Raw genomic sequence first — 21,115 nt, 5'->3', positions numbered from 1 at the left:
AAGAGAATGAAAACACCAATGCGGTGAATATGAAAGAGAGACAGAGAGAGAAATAATATTAGAGGAAACTGTGGAGGAACATTTTTCACGTCCTTCAATAACCAAGATTGAAGAAGATAGCCAAGGTTATCTAATAACCTGACTGGCTCAGGTCTAGAGTCAGAGCTTTTCAGCTTTCACCTGATTTCATTGCTTCTGACGTGACACAGGATTGTCAAAATGTTCGGGAGAGGCCCAATGAAACTATACGGTATTGGTCAAACCAGGTATTGAAAACCGGCACCGTGTGTTACACTGTGGATCCAACATTCAACGCAGCATCGGCAGCTTGTCTCTATACTAAATGAGAATAATTTGTGAGCCCGGGAATCGAACCCAGTACCTCCTAATTGCCGGTCAGGAATGCTTACCCTTACACCAAACTGACAATCTCTGGATAGCAACACTCATCTTATACAAAGCCATAGCGCTCATCGAATTTCCATCTAGCTGTTTACCCTGCTGTCAATATTTGCAGTAGCAGAAGTCTTCGGGGTGAATTACAGCATTTAATTGGGATTTCTTTTAGAAATAATAAATAGTTTGTAGAATTCATTGAAAGTTTGCAACTTTTGTATCAAATTATGGTGTCGTGTATCTAGTTGACATGATACTGTATCATGTTGTGGTGATACTGTATAATTTATTGTGATATGCCATGGTAAAGGACCGTTATGTTGCAAATGTGACTTGTTAACTGAAGCCGATAGTCCTAGTAGTTGTTTTTGGTGAAGCTATGTGACGCTGGTAGTCTCTCATACTGTGCCCTTCTCACACTCCCAACAACACACTAATAATAGACAGTGTATAGGGTGTCTATGTTGCAAATGTGAGTGTTAACTGAAGCCGATAGTCCTAGTAGTTGTTTTTGGTGAAGCTATGTGACGCTGGTAGTCTCTCATACTGTGCCCTTCTTACACTCTTACACTCCCAACAACACACTAATAATAGACAGTGTATAGGGTGTCTATGTTGCAAATGTGAGTGTTAACTGAAGCCGATAGTCCTAGTAGTTGTTTTTGGTGAAGCTATGTGATGCTGGTAGTCTCTCATACTGTGCCCTTCTCACACTCCCAACAAACACTAATAATAGACAGTGTATAGGTGTCTATGTAGCAAATGTGAGTGTTAACTGAAGCCGATAGTCCTAGTAGTTGTTTTTGGTGAAGCTATGTGACGCTGGTAGTCTCTCATACTGTGCCCTTCTTACACTCTTACACTCCCAACAACACACTAATAATAGACAGTGTATAGGGTGTCTATGTTGCAAATGTGAGTGTTAACTGAAGCCGATAGTCCTAGTAGTTGTTTTTGGTGAAGCTATGTGACGCTGGTAGTCTCTCATACTGTGCCCTTCTTACACTCCCAACAACACACTAATAATAGACAGTGTATAGGGTGTCTATGTTGCAAATGTGAGTGTTAACTGAAGCCGATAGTCCTAGTAGTTGTTTTTGGTGAAGCTATGTGACGCTGGTAGTCTCTCATACTGTGCCCTTCTTACACTCTTACACTCCCAACAACACACTAATAATAGACAGTGTATAGGGTGTCTATGTTGCAAATGTGAGTGTTAACTGAAGCCGATAGTCCTAGTAGTTGTTTTTGGTGAAGCTATGTGACGCTGGTAGTCTCTCATACTGTGCCCTTCTTACACTCCCAACAACACACTAATAATAGACAGTGTATAGGGTGTCTATGTTGCAAATGTAAGTGTTAACTGAAGCCGATAGTCTAGTAGTTGTTTTTGGTGAAGCTATGTGACGCTGGTAGTCTCTCATACTGTGCCCTTCTTACACTCTTACACTCCCAACAACACACTATAATAGACAGTGTATAGGGTGTCTATGTTGCAAATGTAAGAGCATGTGTTTTCAAACGGTGACGTCGCGGAGACTAGAATCGACTGGTCTGAGTGTCACCATTTGGAAACACATGCACTAGAGTCCAGTCTCTTCTCGACCTGAGTCGCGTAAGTGTGAGTTGAGCCTTACACTCCCAACAACACACTAATAATAGACAGTAGTCAACTTTATCGGGATGAAACTTTAGAATTTGCTGTATACTGTCTAGATCTACACTTACTGATTGCTTAATATATGGTGAATTTGAAATTTATAACCCAGGCGCCACGTTAATTATTAGGGAACGACCCTCGAAATTTGAATAAACAACTACCACAGCATAACTCTTTAGCAGAGACATGAATTCATTTGAACTATATAAAAAACAATGTACATTACTTTATTACTTTTAATAAAGACGCAGTCCAGCAATCAATGAATGTAGAACTACACATCTTTCCCAACTATATTGCTTCACTCCATGATTAAAACAATAAAGAAAGGAGGGGATCTAATGATACTTGTGAAATAACAACACAAGGCAAATTTGAATCATTAGATAAATATAATGAAAAATAAGCAAAAGGCAAATGAAATTGACATTTACAAAGAAACAAATGAGATTTTCAATGTTGGTTAAATATATCAAATGTCCTTTGGAATTTTAGTAATAAGTCTATTGAGCAGAACACTGAGATATGAAATATAATTTTACCGTTTATGAAATATAATAATAATGTTTATTGAGAGTCTCTATATTCAAATAGAATAATGCACAATAATACTACGAATCACAAAACCTAAACCCTATTTAAACAACAATAATACAAGAAAATAACCAGTGTGGCAAACAAACAACAACTTAAAATTACACTAACCTTATATGTTGTATACCCCGCGGACCATGGCCTTTTCGCGCACTTTTAAACTGCTCACTTTACATTACAAATTATGAATTTTAATTATTTTTCTTCAATGGTGGTTTTGATGTGATGGTGTTGATGTGGTGGTGGTTTTCCGGAAACAGGACTCCATTTCAGCCCCTAGGGTGCGGGCTGCACGCTGCTCACTCCTCAGACATGTTACTCTAGCCGTGGTTCACCGAAAAGTGTCCTCGTGTTCCCAACTCCACGTGCTCGCCAACCCCCGAACCATTGTTCCTCCTTGGATCACTGCCCCAGTTGGTGCTGCCCCCTATCTGATGGCACTCCACTCACGCCTGGCGTCTGGCTGCCCCCCTTTTGTCACTGGTCAGCGTCGGTTATTTCACCGTTAGACTTTTGACCATCATTGTTTCAACCTCTACCCCTCTTTGCCATAAGCTGGTTCCTTTTGTAGATTTTGAGGCAGAAAGTTGCAAGTCGAAAACTATCTTGACCTGGCTTGTAGCTGTAGAAAACCAAGGCCTGAGATGATGTTACAATACAAATCGTGAAAGTTGTTGACCTTCAATTTTGGGAATATTTCTTATGGCTGAAGGGTGACGGTTTCTATGGGCTTGAAGTTTTCCTTCAAACAACAAAGTCAATATCTGTTATAAATTGATAAAAAGGTAAATTCGTATGGCTTTTGCTGGTGGGGAGTCCCTTGCGGGAAGGTCCCACCACCTGAATATATATAATTTAAGCAGTCAATGGGCCTTACGACTGTCATAATTCATCCGGACCGACAGTTTAACGTGCCCATCCGATAACATAATATAAATTGATGAATTATTGTGGAATGACTTACTTATGCAGAGTGTGATTCCCAGATTGATGCTGGCCCACTTGGATCGCTCGCCCCACAATCACAACAGCTATTACTTCCTGGCATCAGCTATATAAGAATAATAAATTGAATAAGAATGTTTTATGAGGGGGGGGGGAAACTTTGATGTCTCATATCTCAAGAACCAGACGTCGTAGGGTACTCAACGTGAGTGGAAATTTCCGATCTCACCCTCCTGAACCAATGCCACCATATGGCACAGTTGTCCAACCATTTTCAAAAATTTTCAAAAAGCGCTGGAAAGGGTACTTTTTTCGGCCTTAGCCGGAAAAACTTGTTCTGATGTCAGAGGAGAGTCGTCTGCAAACAATGTCTTTCAGATCTATGTAGGGACTGGAAAACAGCTGCTTTCTGTGCAGTGTGGCGAAAAATAGATTGATAATTCTATTGTAATGTTAAATTGATTTCATAAGTATTATTAGTATTTGATTCTCGTTCAATTTTACTCTAAATTTTCAATTCCTCTAGAAAGCTCTTTCTCTAAAAATGGGACTCAATTTTCATTTTTCATTTTTTCTATGCCAGGCACTTACAGCATTTGCAAGTAATGTTCTGGGACAAACACCACTGTTGTCGCCATGCATAGTTCTTACGTCCTACTCCAGGCAACGTTGTCAGGCACTTACAGCTCTTTCAAGGTAAATTTCACATTCTTTCTATTTATATCTAATTATCGTGATCAGCACCTTAAGTTCGCAATCTTCAATTTTTTACAGACGTTCAAGCCATTATATGCTGCAGATAAATGTTTATTGTAAATACTGAAAAATTTGTCTTCTGGTACTATCAGCCTTTCCCATCTGCATGCCTCATTTGTATTTGATTCTTGTTCAATTTTACTTTCAATTTTTACTTTTCTTCCCTATTACCATAGGTAAGAAAAGTATTGCTTTCCGAAAAAGAATTAAGGTAGCCCAATTTCTAAATTTCTATACTTTTCAAGGTCCCCTGAGTCCAAAATAGTGGCTTTTGGTATTGGTCTGTATTTATTGTGTGTGTGTGTGTGTGGTGTGTGTGTGTGTGGTGTGTGTGTGTGTGTGGTGTGTGTGTGTGGTGTGTGTGTGTGTTTGGGACAAATTTGGAACTTGAAGGTCCTTCCCCCTATAGTATGCGACATGAACAATTTCGAGCAAATGCAATTCAAGATGGTGACTAAATGGCGAAAATTTTATCAAGATTTCGTGGGTACCTTATTTATAAGATGGTCACAGAATAACAGAAAAATAATCCCTCTCGTACTGCATGCATGACCATAAACAAACAAGATCATCTGAAAAGCATTGTAAAATCAGCTGGATGCTAAAATGGTGCCATACCGAGTTTCAAAGCTTCATCTTAAATACAATTGGATTGAAAATTAAATATTGATGTTTAAATAGTGAAAAGTGGTCATGCATAAAATACGAATTAGTATATTACGCTACAAGCACAGAAAGTTAGTGTTTACGGTATGAGGATAGTTTCCCGAGCGAGGCTTGCCGAGCCAGGGAATATGTTATCCGAATACCGTAAACACCTTTCTGAGAGAGTCGCGTACGATATTTTTCGCCACACTACAGGTATAGCTGACGCCAAAAAGTTAGGCGGTTTCGTGGGTATCTTTTGCCTTCCAACAGCTGATGTTATCAAGTAGAGTTGTCATTTACCTTGGCAATAGATAGATGCATTGCATCAGCTGTGAGTAGGTTACACCATGTGACCCACGAAGCCGCCTAACTTTTTGGCATCAGCTATATAAGAATAATAAATTGAATAAGAATGTTTTATGAGGGGGGGGGGGAACTTTGATGTCTCATATCTCAAGAACCAGACGTCGTAGGGTACTCAAAGTGGGGTGGAAATTTCCGATCTCACCCTCCTGAATACAGTGCACCATATGGCACAGTTGTCCAAACACATTTTCAAAAATTTTCAAAAAGCGGCCGGAAAAAGTAACCTTTCCGGCCTTAGCCGGAAAGAACCTGTTCTGACGTCAGACGAGAGTCGTCTTCAAACAATGTCTTTCAGATCTATGTAGGGACTTGGAAAACAGCTGCTTTCTGTGCAGTGTGGCGAAAAGAATTAATTTCTCTGTTATTCTCTGACCAATCTTTATAAATAAGGTATCCTTGAAATCTTGTTAAAATTTGCCAACTTTTTTGACTCTTGTAAATTTTCTGTAAAGTGAACGTTTTTGTGAAATTTGCAATCAAAAAATTTAAATTAACCGCCATTTTAGAATATGTACATCGCAATTTTATTTTATTTTTTAAAGTTGAGTCTTCATAGCATAAATATTCATGCCAAATTTCAGATCAATACAACATTTCGTTCTTGAGATAAAAATTACCAAGTGAAAAAAACAAAATGGCAGCTATAAGGATAATAGCTGAGTTTAGGACACTTTAATACGTCATTTGTAGTCCCCTATCATCCAGGAACAATACCCTAAAATGTTCCACACTACTTCTGAAACACTCTGTATAATTACCTCTTAGCAACCTTCCTATCTCCATCTTGGTTAGATCCTGTAGTATTCCTATTATCCATCTCGTCACTTCTCCTCCTACACTCTCCTTCCGATCTCCTCCTCCACACCTCCTTCTCCTCCTCCACACTCTTCCTCTTCTTCTTCCTCCTCCTCTTCCCGTCCTTCATCTCTCCTTCCCCGCCTTTCTTCAGCCGTACAAGGCGTTTGCTGTATGGCAGCTCCTATGCCTCGCTGTAGAGCGGTCACCCATGCTGGTAGATCTCTTCCGAGTCGGCTTGTAACATATGGCTTCTGAAAATTTAAATAAATCCTTGTTAAATATGGAAAAACATGAAAAAATAATTTAGTCTAATAAAAAACATTTATGATGATGCCTTAGTACAGTCCGGGTCCTTAGTACAGTCGGCGGTGGGCCACTACACTACAACACTACCCAAACAAAAACATCCAACATTTTTGAAAATTCAACTTTCCATGAGCAACAGATGCTCTTTTGTATCTTTTCAAAAGCAACGTGTTGCATCCGAAAAGATACACAAGGAGCTTCAATGTATCTTTCCATAAGCAACAGATGCTCTTTTGTATCTTTTCAAAAGCAACGTGTTGCATCCGAAAAGATATACAGGAGCTTCAATGTATCTTTCCATAAGCAACAGATGCTCTTTTGTATCTTCTCGAAAGCAACATGATGCATCCGAAAAGATACACAAGGAGCTTTTTGGAGTTAGGTCCTTTCAGCAGAACACAGCCTATCAGCTGACATTCGTTCAACATGCTCTTCCATTGTTGGTGATACGTTGCAACTCTCTCATTCATGAGGAATCTGTGTGTAGGAAGCTTCCTCCATCTAGGGATCTAGGGTCTCTGAAGCCCAAAGACTTAAACCTAGCTCCGCAGTGCAGGCTGGATGCTTGACTCGGACTAGGCGCTGAGACAGCAATAATAGCAGCGTTGGTGGGAATGCGAGCGGCCGCAGTAACATCTTCCACCCAGCAATGGTCGGCGTAGTTCCGCCTAGCGGACAGACGAAAGATCAATCCAGTCAGTTATTTGATCCCTCCAGCCAGGCTCAGCCAAGCAGCCGAGACAAAAGAACAATGGAGTGACGGTCTTATTGCGTCATCAGCAGTTTTCTTTCTCACGATTATTTTTTTTTTGTGTTGCCTATAAACTCCAGTCACCAGTAAAAAGTTTCCAGAAACTTGGTGTACTACCATATTAATGAACTTGCATGATGATTTTAATTATTTAAAAACATTGTTGACATTCTGAGCCTTTAGGCTAAACTTGGGGTCGCTGAGAACGAATCTTCAATCAGAATTTCTCTATCACGAAAAATAACGAAAAAAACCCAGCTGTTGATCTTCCGGCAACCGTTAACAGTCATCCTGCAATGCGGCCTAAACACTTCCAAGCCAGACACCCATCTCAAATGACAACAACGCCAAGCTGTGAGAAACCATCCTGCACTGCGGCGCTAGGTTTAAAGATGCATAGACTCACATGCAGCGCTAGTGTCGTACTTGGAATTCAATTCCGACTAAAAGAGAGACTGACCTGAATTGCAATTATTTTAGTCTATGACCTTTCTGCTGAAACCAAACAATTCCTTGAAAATAACCGCTACTTCCTATACATACTACATTTGTATGTTGAAGTCAGGAAAAAAAACTTTGTTGTGAGAGGTCCGAAATTCGTTAGAGGTAAATAAGCAGCCAAATCTCTAAAATGTCATGGGACAGGTAAAAATTCGTTGTGTAGAGGATTTCGTTAAGTGGAGCAGGGGCGAGGCGTGACTTTTTGGCTCAGTCATCTCCAGCAACAATTCAGTTGAAAATTTGAATGAAAGTTGCACCCCCCCCCCTCCCCTACTTGAAAGATAATGTTTCATTTTGGACAATATTTATCGAGCAAGATGACATCTAGTTAAGATAAGCTTACTATTCAAAATCCTAGAGTTGAAAAGGCTAGAACTTGACTAAATCTCAAGCTCGGAAACTGACCCTCAACAATTAAAATAATTGAAAAATTGAAATAAATTCTTTATTCTTATTGATTCATACAAGTACATCATCAAAAATGACAGAGAGAGAAAAAATAAGGTAACCTTAATACGTAATAAGTAAATCTGTAGTTTCACTTCACTAAATTTTCAGTTCTTAAATATTTTTCAAAGTAGATTTTTAAATTTAGATGCTTCAAACCCACATAGAAGAAATAATAATAAATCATCCATAACAAATTGCAAACAAAATTATTATCGTACGGTTTGCAACACTGGCGCAGAACATTGGAATCGCAGAAAATAGCGATGTCTTTGACCGTTTACTCCACCATCGTTTACGGGGAGAGGGGGAGCGATGATGCAGAAGAGTGGTGGTAACCAATGCTAAATAGCATACTGGAATCGCTCATTTTTAAGAATCACATTGAGCGGATGGAACTGATGATGCAGAAGTCTACTTTATTCAAACAAGGCGCGCTCGCAAAAAAACGTTTTTTTTTGTTTTTTTCACCTTTTTTGTATTTATTTAAATATTTTCAATTTAATTATAACCATTACATATCAATTCTGTTAGTCATCGGCGAATCCAGAGATGACCGGACGCCTCGCCTCTGTAGATTTACAAGTCGAGAATACTGTTCTGAACAAAGCTCAGGCTAGAGCTACCAGAGGACTGTAATTTACTATTCAAATAATCAAATACAAACAAGGGGCAAAATTCAATCTTCAATTTGAGCCAGGTTATTTGTACAGTTAAACTCTGCATTAATGAACAATAAAAAAGAGCAAAAACTCACCAGATTAATCCAATCTTGACTACTTGCCCATCGAAGCCTTTATTAGGTGTTTTGATCAGGTTCAGGGTGGAGAAATCTGGGAATAAGACAGTTTCTGGCTTCCGGGCTGTCTTTTCACGTTCACTTGCAGGCTATGCACTGTGTTTCGAACAAAGCTCAAACTGGATTATTTATAAATTCAAATCCGATTCAAATTAATTCAATTCAACACTATTTACGCTGTTATACTCATAATTCACACACACGACACTCAAACAATTATTTACAAGAAATTTCCGATCGAAATTACTTGACAAAATACAAATTCGGTCTTGCACAACAAGACAACGGGCTGACAATGACAATGACAAGACAATGGACTGGGGCTTTTTCTCGACAATGCAAAACAGCTGGACGGTCTGCGCTGGCGCAAACAAGCTGCTATGGGCAGAACTGCAGTCTGGGATTTGGCGCTACAGTTCGAATTCTCTGGCCAGACCAAATACATTTGCATAAAATTATGCAAAACTGGATACAATATTTCAAATTGTAGGAACGGACTCACTTGGTGGGCGATAGTACTTCAAAGCAGAATCGCCTCTCGGCGTCATGGGCGGGCTTCACGGTGCAAATTCTCAGGTCTTCCTCATTACTGTCACGCTTTCTTCCCTACAAAACACAAATTAGTCATAGATTTATTGAAATAATTCATTCAACAGAAAGATTAACAATAAGATGACATTGAAAGTAGTCTCAATTTCAAGTAGTTGTTTTTCGTAAATCTATGTAGTCTCTCATATAGTCATAGATCTCTATTAGTCATAGATTTATTAAAATAATTCATTCAAACAGAAAGATTAACAATAGATGACATTGAAGTAGTCTCAATTTCAATAGTCGTTTTTCGTAAAGCTATGTAGTCTCTCATATAGTGAGGTCCACGTTATAATGGCAGTATTCGATTAACATTGGTGTTGCTATCGTTGTCTATCATTCACAAAGCAGACAGCGATGTATCAAAACATAGTGTTGTGTATCAAGTAGAGATGATACTGTATCATGTTATGATTGTTCTTGTTCTAGTGAGCTCTACATTATAAAGTCAGCACTTGATCAACATTGGTGTTGCTATCCTTGTCTATCATTCGACAAAGCAGATAGCGAATGTATCAAATCATAGTGTTGTGTATCAAGTTGAGATGATACTGTATCATATTGTGGTGATACTGTATCATGTTGTGGTTGTTCTTGTTCTATAGTGAGGTCCACGTTAAAGTCAGCACCTGATCAACATTGGTGTTGCTATCATTAGACACAGCAGATAGCTCTATCCTTTTCAACTCTGCCATCGATAGTAGAATAGAGGTAGAAATATGACTGCCAGAATATTAATCGCAATAATGATGTATTATCATAATATAACATAAGAACGTATCCCATGTCATTTATGTCCAGATTTCTTCTCTGATTACTGTCGACTACTGTCTATTATTAGTGTGTTGTTGGGAGTGTAAGAGTGTAGAAGGGCACAGTATGAGAGACTACCAGCGTCACATAGCTTCACCAAAAACAACTACTAGGACTATCGGCTTCAGTTAACACTCACATTTGCAACATAGACACCCTATACACTGTCTATTATTAGTGTGTTGTTGGGAGTGTGGGAGTGTAAGAAGGGCACAGTATGAGAGACTACCAGCGTCACATAGCTTCACCAAAAACAACTACTAGGACTATCGGCTTCAGTTAACACTCACATTTGCAACATAGACACCCTATACACTGTCTATTATTAGTGTGAGAGTGTAAGAAAGGGCACAGTGTGAGAGACTACCAGCGTCACATAGCTTCACCAAAAACAACTAACAGGACTATCGGCTTCACTTAACACTCACATTTGCAACATAGACACCCTATACACTGTCTATTATTAGTGTGTTGTTGGAGTGTAAGAGTATAGGAAGGGCACAGTATGAGAGACTACCAGCGTCACATAGCTTCAAAAAAACCACTACTAGGACTATCGGCTTCAGTTAACACTCACATTTGCAACATAGACCCTATACACTGTCTATTATTAGTGTGTTGTTGGGAGTGTAAGAGTATAAGAAGGGCACAGTATGAGGACTACCAGCGTCACATAGCTTCACCAAAAACAACTACTAGGACTATCGGCTTCAGTTAACACTCACATTTGCAACATAGACACCCTATACACTGTTCTATTATTAATGTGTTATATTTGCTACATAACGGTCCTTTACCATGGCTATCACCACACATGATACAGTATCAACACAATGTAATTCAATATCATCTCAACTGATACACAACACCATAATTTGATACTAAACTTCCAACTTTGAATGAATTCTACAAACCATGGGATATCTTCTTATGCTATTTTTCCTCTATGTTGAACCGTTTTGGGCGCAAGCCTGTGGTACTTTTCTGTAAGTTGTGTAATTTTGAATAATGAATAAATAAATACCAACATAGAGAAATAATAGCATAAGTAGATATCCCATGGTATAGGGCGTTTATGTCGCAACTTCTACTGTTATCTCAGCCGATAGTCCATGTAGTTCTTTCCTGTGAAGCTTTATGACGCTGGTAGTCTCTTATATCCCTACAGAGACACACTTACTTTATGCTAACACAGTAGACACACTGGGTGTTGAACACCCTAATTAAATTTGCATTTTTATTTGAAAAATATGAACAACAAGTACTTAGACCATACTTCATCATTTCTCAATCTTTTTGTTCCAAGTGCATACAGAAATCAAAATTAAAGCACTGCAGCTTATCAATATTTATACTAATTTTAGAAGTAGGTATGTTCCGCCTAAGTGTTGGAGCTCCTAATCCGGTTTGAACGAATGGCTTGATCATTGCCAATGACACTTCCTCAAAAACTCACTTCATTTAATTGTTTTGAATCTCAAGTAGTAGTGAATCATAGCATTTATTCCAATCTGATCCATCATCCCATACCACATTCTTAGTGACAATACAAATACAAGTAAATCTTTGTAATAAAATTGTTTGATAAAAGTCCTACGAAAAAGACACTCTGGGGTGTTAGACACCCCAAACGAAGAACAAGATGAGCTGGTGACCTTGTGGAATGCTATTACTGACTGGAAGTGGTGGAGAGTAGTTGACAATACTACAAACCTAATTTCGACTGGGCATAAATTCCCATCTGTTGATATTGTCAACTGCAGAACAAATAAAATCCCTGGGGTGTGAAACACCCCAGTGTGTCTCTTTAGGGATATTGTGCCGTTCATACACTGTCACCCCAACAAAACAGTAAAATTCGACAATAATCGGCTTGAGATAACAGTAAAAGTTGCGACATAAACGCTCTATACCATGGGATATCTACCTACGCCATTGTTTCTCTATGATACCAACAAAAGTCAGGTTAAACTAAACTGAGTTTAAAGTATTAAACAAGTTTATCCAATCCCGTAGAGATTGTTTATCCAATTTGGTAAGAGTTAGTGGGAGGATATTTTTTATACTTTCCGAAGAATGGACATTGATATGTCCAAAGCTCCCCCATTTATGTGGATGCATAACAATATAATTATCTATAGTTATTATATTACAAATTACTTTTCATATCATATACAGTTCAATAATTATTTTCTTAGTCTATATTATGTAAATTCATCTATAATTTTGCTGTATTGTAAGCTATTGTATATAAGTGTATAAGCCAGTATATATTGTAATCTACATAAATAAAGTACTCAATCAATCAATCAATCAATCCCGCAACTCACCAGTCCGTTTGCGATACACCAGCTGAGTGTCGTTTAAACTAAACCAGCGTCTATTCCAGGTTTTGAAGGCGTTTGACGATCGTTTGTACAGATAGCCCTGTAGGCGGGGCGCACCCTTGGGTCCCCCCTTACCCCCCATAGGGAGAAGATCGGTCGTCTGTGACCAGAGAGTGACGGTTGTTGAGAGATTTCTCCAGTTTCAAACAGTCCTGCCGCATGTCTGTTACCTGAAACAATGGAAATTGAGATCTTTTCATTCATTCATACACTCAGGGAATTCCTTATTGTATTGTGTCCGTACAGGTTAGCAGACTTCCTTGTTGAATAGTGTTTGATTGATGTATGTTATGTGGGATCTATTGTGTTGAAATAGGAGGGATGTAGATATTAGATTAAACTTTGACGTGTCATATAAAGGTGCGTACAGACTTTCGCTCTGCTCCGCAACCGAACGTGACTCCAGCAGAGCGATTGATGATCGACCGGGGAGCAACAGTGGTTCGACCGGGGAACGCCAGAAGATCTAACATCTTCCGTAACGTTCATATGGGTGCGTGGGCGGTCCGACTGTGGTTCGATGGTGGTACGAGGGCGGTACGAGGGAGGAGCGTGCTCGGTGCGGGTTGGAAGCGCGAATATGTGTACGCAGCTTAAGATGAACGTGACGAACAAGAAAAGTAAAGTAAAGTAAAGTACAATCAGTACATCATCAAAATACTAGTAGTTCTGTGAACAGTAGACCTCGCGCTTAGTAAGTTACATTGACCTGTTATGTTTTCTCAAAACTTAATAAATAATTTATCATTTAAAATGTCTAGAAAAAATCCTAAATAAACATAGAGCTTTCTGTCCTATCGTACCGTGACGTGTCGTCCCGGAATGTGAGTGCGAGCGCTGTTATCAGGTCTGGCTGCAACTGTCTACAACGTTGATGGAAAGATACATTTTCAAGATGTTCGATGTTTTTGAACGGGTAGTATTATAGTCAACTGTCTACACTAACGTTTATGGAAAGATACATTTTCAAGATGTTCGATGTTTTTGAACGGTAGCTGTCCACTAGACAGCTGATTTATGATGAATAATTCTAAAGTCTGATTTTTACGGTAATATTGGCGTTCAAAGGAGCACTTTTTCCTTTTTTATTATCCTTTAAATGCAAAATTTCAAAAAACCGTATATATACGTCGACGCGAAATTCAAAAAGGAACATACCTGTCAAATTTCATGAAAATCTATTGCTGCGTTTCGCTGTAGATGTGGAGCATAACAAAATACTACAGTGATGTGCTCCGTCGACTAACCGCCCAAGTCATCAAGTCCGTCTGGGGATGGCCGCCGATTCGTGAATCCTCCATCACGACAATGCTCCGTTGCACACCTGCCTGCTCGTCACCGAGCAGTTGGCCAAACAGTCGAGGGTAACGTTGCCACATCCTCCTAAAGATGTGCATCCAGCTAAAGTTTGTCATGCGATGTATTAAGGTGCGTAAAGACTTTCGCTCTGCTCCGCAACCGAACGTCACTCCAGCAGAGCGATTGATGATCGACCGGGGAGCAACAGTGGTTCGACCGGGGAACGCGAGAAGATCTAACATCTTCCGTAACGTTCATGATGGGTGCGTGGGCGTCCGACTGTGGTTCGATGGTGGTACGAGGGCGGTACGAGGGAGAGCGTGCTCGGTGCTGGTTGGAAGCGCGAATATGTGTACGCAGCTTAAAGTATTAACTATTTGACGGTACGAAGTTCGCCGGGCCAGCTAGTGATCAATAAATGTTTGAGAATAACTGATTAAATATTCCATTAGGAATTATATATAGTGGTTAAATTTCTTACCTCATCATCCAACTGGCGGAAAAAAGGCTGTAGACTTTCACAAAGATCGTAACCTTGATGGAAGTAAGTGTTACAGGCGTGCATATGGACAGTAGCTGAAATAAAAAATAATCATCAAATTAAAAAATATATAAAAACAATAAATATAGTTCTTATTATTAAACGAAAATCCCAATGAAATGCTGTGATTCACCCCGAAGACTTCTGCTACTGCAAATATTGACAACAGGGTAAACAGCTAGATGGAAATTAAATTCAAAATTATTTGTCAGCCCGGGAATCGAACCCAGTACCTCCTAATTGCCGGTCAGGATTGCTTACCCTTAAACCAAACTGACAATCTCTGGATAGCAGCGCTCATTTTATACGAAGCCATAGCGGCCAGCCAGTCTATAGATGGAAATTACTGAGATATTGCAATTATTCAAATGCTAAAGAATTAATATATTGTTAATGAATTGAGCTATATTTGCAGTAGCAGAAGTCTTCGGGGTGAATTACAGAATCCAATTTGGGTTTGTGTTTATTATTAATAATAATTAATTCATTAGCATTTGGAAAATTGTAATATCTCAGTAATTATAGGCCTATCTCAGTAATTTCCATCGGTAAAAAATATAGTGTGAATTTTACAGTATTGGTGAGAGGAATAGCAACTAGATTTAAGATAGAAAGGTCGATTCACAAAATAAAGTTATTGATAAAAGATTACGAGGCTCATTGTGATAATTTATATTAATAATTATACATTAATATTTATATTAATTTTATATTATATTATGTCTGATTCATCAATGAAATAATGGAGTCTCCAATCATTTTGGTAGAGTTAGTGGGGAGGATATTTTTAATATTCTTTCCGAAGAATGGACATTGATATGTCCAAAGCTCCGCCAATTTATGTAGATGCATAACAATATAATTATTATCTATAGTTATTATATTACAAATGCTTTTTCATATCATATACAGTTCATTAATTATTTTCTTAGTCTTTATTATGTAAATTCATCTATAATTTTTCGGTATTGTAAGCTATCGTATATAAGTGTATAAGACAGTATATATTGTAATCTACATAAATAAAGTACTCAATCAATCAATCAATCATCAACCTATAGTGAGATTCAGGTAATAATATCAGCACCCAACGTTGGCCAACGAAAATGACTCACTTCTAGCGTCATCTGCTTTGTGGAATGATAGACAAGGATAGCAATACCATTGCTAATCAAATACTGTCATTATAACGTGGACCTCACTATAGAACAAGAACAACCACAACATGATACAGTATCAACACAATATGATACAGTATCATCTCAACTTGATACACAACACTATGATTTGATACATTCGCTATCTGCTTTGTGGAATGATAGACAAGGATAGCAACACCAATGTTAATCAAATACTGCCATTATAACGTGGACCTCACTATAGAACAAGAACAACCACAACATGATACAGTATCAACACAATATGATACAGTATCATCTCAACTTGATACACAACACTATGATTTGATACATTCGCTATCTGCTTGTGGAATGATAGACAAGGATAGCAACACCAATGTTAATCAAATACTGCCATCATAACGTGGACCTCACTATAGAACAAGAACAACCACAACATGATACAGTATCAACACAATATGATACAGATAATCCGAACTTGATACACAACACCATAATTTGATACAAAACTTCCAAAGTTTGATTGCATTCTACAAACAATGGCATATCTTCTAATGCTATCCTTTCTCTGACTATATACTGACCGTGCCTAGTATCTCATGCTTTTTGCGGGCCTGCAGGAGGGTGACACACTGGGCGTGTTCGAGTGCCGTGTGGCGGAAACACTTCCTAGTGGCGGCCAGTAAATGCTGGCTTTCCTCTATTTCCGAGGTGCGAGTCTTCTGCGCTTGCGCATTGCGACCCAATGCCAGGTCAAACTCGGCCGAGATCTTGTCGAAGTGGTGACGCGATTCTTTCACACCCTTTATGTTTCTGAAAATTGAAAATTATTGTCAATTAAATTCATAATTATAGTTATTTCAAAATCAATTTTAAATGAATATTGTCGAAGGTGACGAGATTCTTTGACGCGTTCTATGCTTCTGGAGATCATCATCATCATCATCGTCGTCATGGATTAGGCTTGTCAAGCCTGTTCCGGCGTCCATCTCTTCTTCCTCGGTCTACCAATACTTCTTCTGCCTATTGGCTTGTGGAGTAGGGCATTCAATGGGAACGGTCTTCAGGAATTCTAAGGGCATGATCTGACCACTTATTTCTATATGTTTTTATCAAACTCAACACTGGTTGGACATTACATTCTCTTCTTATATTTTCATTCCGAATCCGATCCTCTCTTGTGCATCCTTTGACTTGTCTAAGGAATCGTATCTCTGCCGACTGTATTCTTGATTCAAGCTTTCTTGTCAGCACCCATGCTTCACTTCCGTAAGTCAAAGTGGGTATCGCCATGATTCTATAAAATTTGATCAAGGTGTTCTTCCGGACTCTACCTTTAAGGGATCGAGTGATTGCTCCGCATACCAGGTGAATTTTGATATCTTTTTTTGGACATCCTGGTCGTAATCATATGTGATGTCGCAGCCTAAATATTTGAAATTGAAATCTGCTCCAGAATCCTGTCTCCTAATACTTGTCTTCTTGCCTGTCTCCTAATATTGATTAAAACTTTTACAATATTTCCATTAATAAATAATCCTTAGTTTAAATAACGAAATTAAAGTTTTGGTAGAGAGTTAGTGGGGAGGATATTTTTAATATTCTTTCCGAAGAATGGACATTGATATGTCCAAAGCTCCGCCATTTATGTAGATGCATAACAATATGATTATTATCTATAGTTATTATATTACAAATTGCTTTTTCATATCATATACAGTTCAATAGTTATTTTCTTAGTTTATATTATGTAAATTCATCTATAATTTTGCTGTATTGTAAGCTATTGTATATAAGTGTATAAGCCAGTATATATTGTAATCTACATAAATAAAGTACTCAATCAATCAATCATCCTGTATGATTACTGTGTCGTTCGCAAACATTAAATGGTTCATATAAGTGCGAGTAAGAGAAATACACTTGTCAACGCGTTGCTGCCACACATGCATAAGCTCATCAATTTTCAATTCAATTTATTAAAACATAATTAAAACATATTAAAACAATTATCAACATAAATATTGAAGAGGGCAGGTGAAATTGGGCATCCCTGTTTTACTCCTTTATTTGTCAGTATTTTCTGGACAATTCCCCATTTTCCAATGTTATTCTTATGAAGTATTGTGATATAATGTTTTTATGCTATGATTAATGCTCCGGAGGTCACACATTTATTTACTGTTTATGGATGTTTATTATTTTACAATTTTCAAATAAATAATGTCTTCAGTTCGTCAAGTTTTACGACACCACGTTTTCGTTTCAGGCTGATACACAGTCAGCTACACCGTTGCACACTGATACACAGCCAGCTACACCGTTGCACACTAGTTGGCGATTTGTGAGACTAATAATTGGTGCTATATCCTTCTAAATTCAAAATATTTAGCTCATTATATTATTTTGGACAAACTTTGAACTTTCAACAGTATAAACATAACATATTTCTTCTGACATGTCATTCATTATCAAATTTGGGAATAGTTTTAGGCTATACCTGTTGTTCTTTCCCAATCATGATTATATGATTTGTTATTATATCCCCAAATAATAAATAATGGATTAGGGGTTGTTAGTTGAAGGTTAGGTTCTTGCTTTAAATTACAATTTACTGGTCTTTTTCAAAACTTTTTGATAATCTTATAATAGAAACTAGCCGTCAGGCTCGCTTCGCTCGCCGTATCCGTCTAACCAGGGGGCTCCGCCCCCTGGAACCCCGACTGGATCGTCCAAGAATGAAATCAGCAGGCTCGCTTCGCTCGCCTGCATTTTCATTGAGCATTTTTATCATATGTTAGGACAATCCAGTCGGGGCAGACTAAACGTCTGGCTAAACGGATATGGCGAGCCTGACAGCTAGTAAAATAATATTCCCAGGATTGAAGTAGCAGTGCCCAATCAATTTTTCCGCGATAAATGCATTTAAATCTTCAACTTGGTGCCAACCTAACAAAGTCAACTCAACTTAATGCCAACCTGACAAAATTATTAATTTAGTTGCCAGTTAACAATTGTTTCGAAGAGGTACTCTATCTAGATTATAGTTCTATATAACATATGATATGGAAATTTCAATTATAATTAAGAGATTGGGAGAAGAAGAATATATATGCTAAAAGACGAACTTTAAACCCTTAAAAACAACACTTAGAGTTGAAATATTGCCAAAAGATTTCTTAGTGCGCCTCTAAAGGGCCAACTGAACATACCTACCAAATTGAACGTTTTTGGTCGGTAGATTTTTAGTACTGCGAGTGAGTGAGTGAGTCAGTCAGTCAGTCAGTGAGTGAGTGCCATTTCGCTTTTATATATAGATAGATAATGATACTGTATCCACTATTCAGGGATACAAGATTCAAGTCAGCTACACCGTTGCATCAATTTCCCTCTGTAATTCAGCTTGAGAGATTAAGAATTAAGTTTGTTTTTTCGGCGATTCTTCAAAATTATATTTTTAATATGTGAATTTTTTCTTATTTTAGTTATAATAATGTGAAATAAAAATCTACAACAAGAAGTGTCTCTCAATAAAATCCAGGGTACGACATTACAACACAGTAATTAAACCCATGTTTCTGTATGCAAGTGAAACTTTAGCTTTGAACACCAAACTGGATATTGAGGATTTATGTCGTGGGGAGAGGAAAATAATCAGGAGAATATTGGCCCAAGGAAAACGGAAGAAGACTATAGGCTGCAGAAGAACTGCGTTGTGGAAAAATACTCAAAAGTATCTGCCGATATCAAAAGGAGGAGATTAAAATTCTTTGGACATTTGATGAGACTGCCGGGGGATCGAATGACCAAGAGAATCCTACTTTTGTGAAGAGCAAAAAGATTGACTGACTGATTGAGTACTTTATTTATGTAGATTACAATATATACTGGCTTAACACTTATATACAATAGCTTAGATGAATTTACATAATATAGACTAAGAAAAAATAATTATTGAACTGTATATGATATGAAAAAAGTAATTTGTAATATAATAACTATAGATAATAATTATATTGTTATGCATCTACATAATTGGCGGAGCTTTGGACATATCAATGTCCATTCTTCGGAAGAATAATAAAAATATCCTCCCCACTAACTCTACAAAAAAATAGTTTTTCGTGATTCTTCAAAATTATATTTTTAATATGTGAATATTTCCTATTTAGTTATAATAATGTGAAATATATGTTCTATATTTAGTCTTGAAGCATCTAAATTGAAAATCTACTTTGTGAGAATACTTGAGGACTGAAAATTTTGTGAATTGAACAACTACAAGACTTACCTTTTTCGGACTGTGTATTATCATAGAGAAACAATAGCGTAAGTAGATATCCCATGGTATAGGGAATTCATTGTCGCAACTTTTACTGTTATCTCAAGCCGATTACTGTCGATTATTGTCAATTTTTACTATTTTGTTAGGGTGATAGTGTATGAACGGCACAATTGAGAGACTACCAGCGTCACACAGCTGCATAGGAAAGAACTACGTGAACTATCGGCTTGGGATAACAGTGAAAGTTGCGACAAAACGCCCTATACATGGGATATCTACTTATGCTATTGTTTCTCTATGGTATTATCTAAATTGGGAGAGGAATACAACAAGGTTACCTTATTTTTCCTCTCAGCGTCATTTCAATTTCAACCAATTTGAATTACATAGTTGTCTGTACTTAAATTGTGCTGTCTACTTACTAACAATTACTTAACTAGGAACTCACTCTTTGACGAAGACAGTGAGATTCTTGAGTATAGTTCTGGAGGCCTGGTCGAGCAGCATGGTGTGGAATTTGTTCATCTCTTGGAGGGCCTGAATGAGTTTGTTGAGTCGCGACATGGTGTCAGGCTGATGTCGGAAACACACGCTCAGATCCCAGAGAGCGTTCGCGAACAGGCTCTGGTTTCCGACGTACGTCTTTCCTGAGTCCACCGTTTGGCCGCATACTTTTAGCACCTGGAAAAATATTTGATAATTTATTAGATACCTAATTATTTGAAATATCAATAGATTGATCATAGGTTTTACCGGAATATAGTGCACTAAGGGGCATACAATCTGTTAAAAACGAATAGCCTATGATAAATTTTTAAGAGTAATAATTTAATTTTTAAGAGTAATAATTTAAATTTTAAAACCTATCTGAAGTGTCATACTAGTAATTTTCTTATAACTGAATACTCAAGTAGCCCTATAAAATACCTACCTACTTTATTAATTTTCCATAATAATTATTATCACCAATAAAAACCAAACTTCAAATTTATTTATTTTTTTATTATAAAAACACACATAAGACAAAACAAAATTACAAAGAATTTGAAACAAATAAAACACAATAAATGTTACAAATATAAAAAACCATGGG

At 37.7% G+C, this 21,115-nt stretch overlaps 1 protein-coding gene across 1 annotated transcript; it reads right to left on the bottom strand.

Annotated features, from left to right (window-relative positions):
• Window positions 1–6,131: 6,131 nt before the first annotated feature.
• Window positions 6,132–20,703, bottom strand: LOC111061341 (arf-GAP with coiled-coil, ANK repeat and PH domain-containing protein 2; the record flags this gene model as incomplete). Its single annotated transcript, XM_039444848.1, is given in 8 exon segments — window positions 6,132–6,377; window positions 6,380–6,414; window positions 9,470–9,568; window positions 12,698–12,819; window positions 12,821–12,928; window positions 14,539–14,633; window positions 16,318–16,550; window positions 20,471–20,703. Coding segments are annotated over 8 exon segments (1,104 nt in total), but the record flags the coding sequence as incomplete, so codon positions are not given.
• Between the last annotated feature and the right edge of the window lie 412 nt (window positions 20,704–21,115).

This window comes from Nilaparvata lugens, unplaced genomic scaffold (genome assembly GCF_014356525.2).
Source record: "Nilaparvata lugens isolate BPH unplaced genomic scaffold, ASM1435652v1 scaffold5647, whole genome shotgun sequence".
Lineage (NCBI taxonomy): Eukaryota > Metazoa > Arthropoda > Insecta > Hemiptera > Delphacidae > Nilaparvata > Nilaparvata lugens.
Note: the sequence above shows the minus strand (reverse complement) of the source record. Positions and strands in the feature narration are given on the sequence as shown.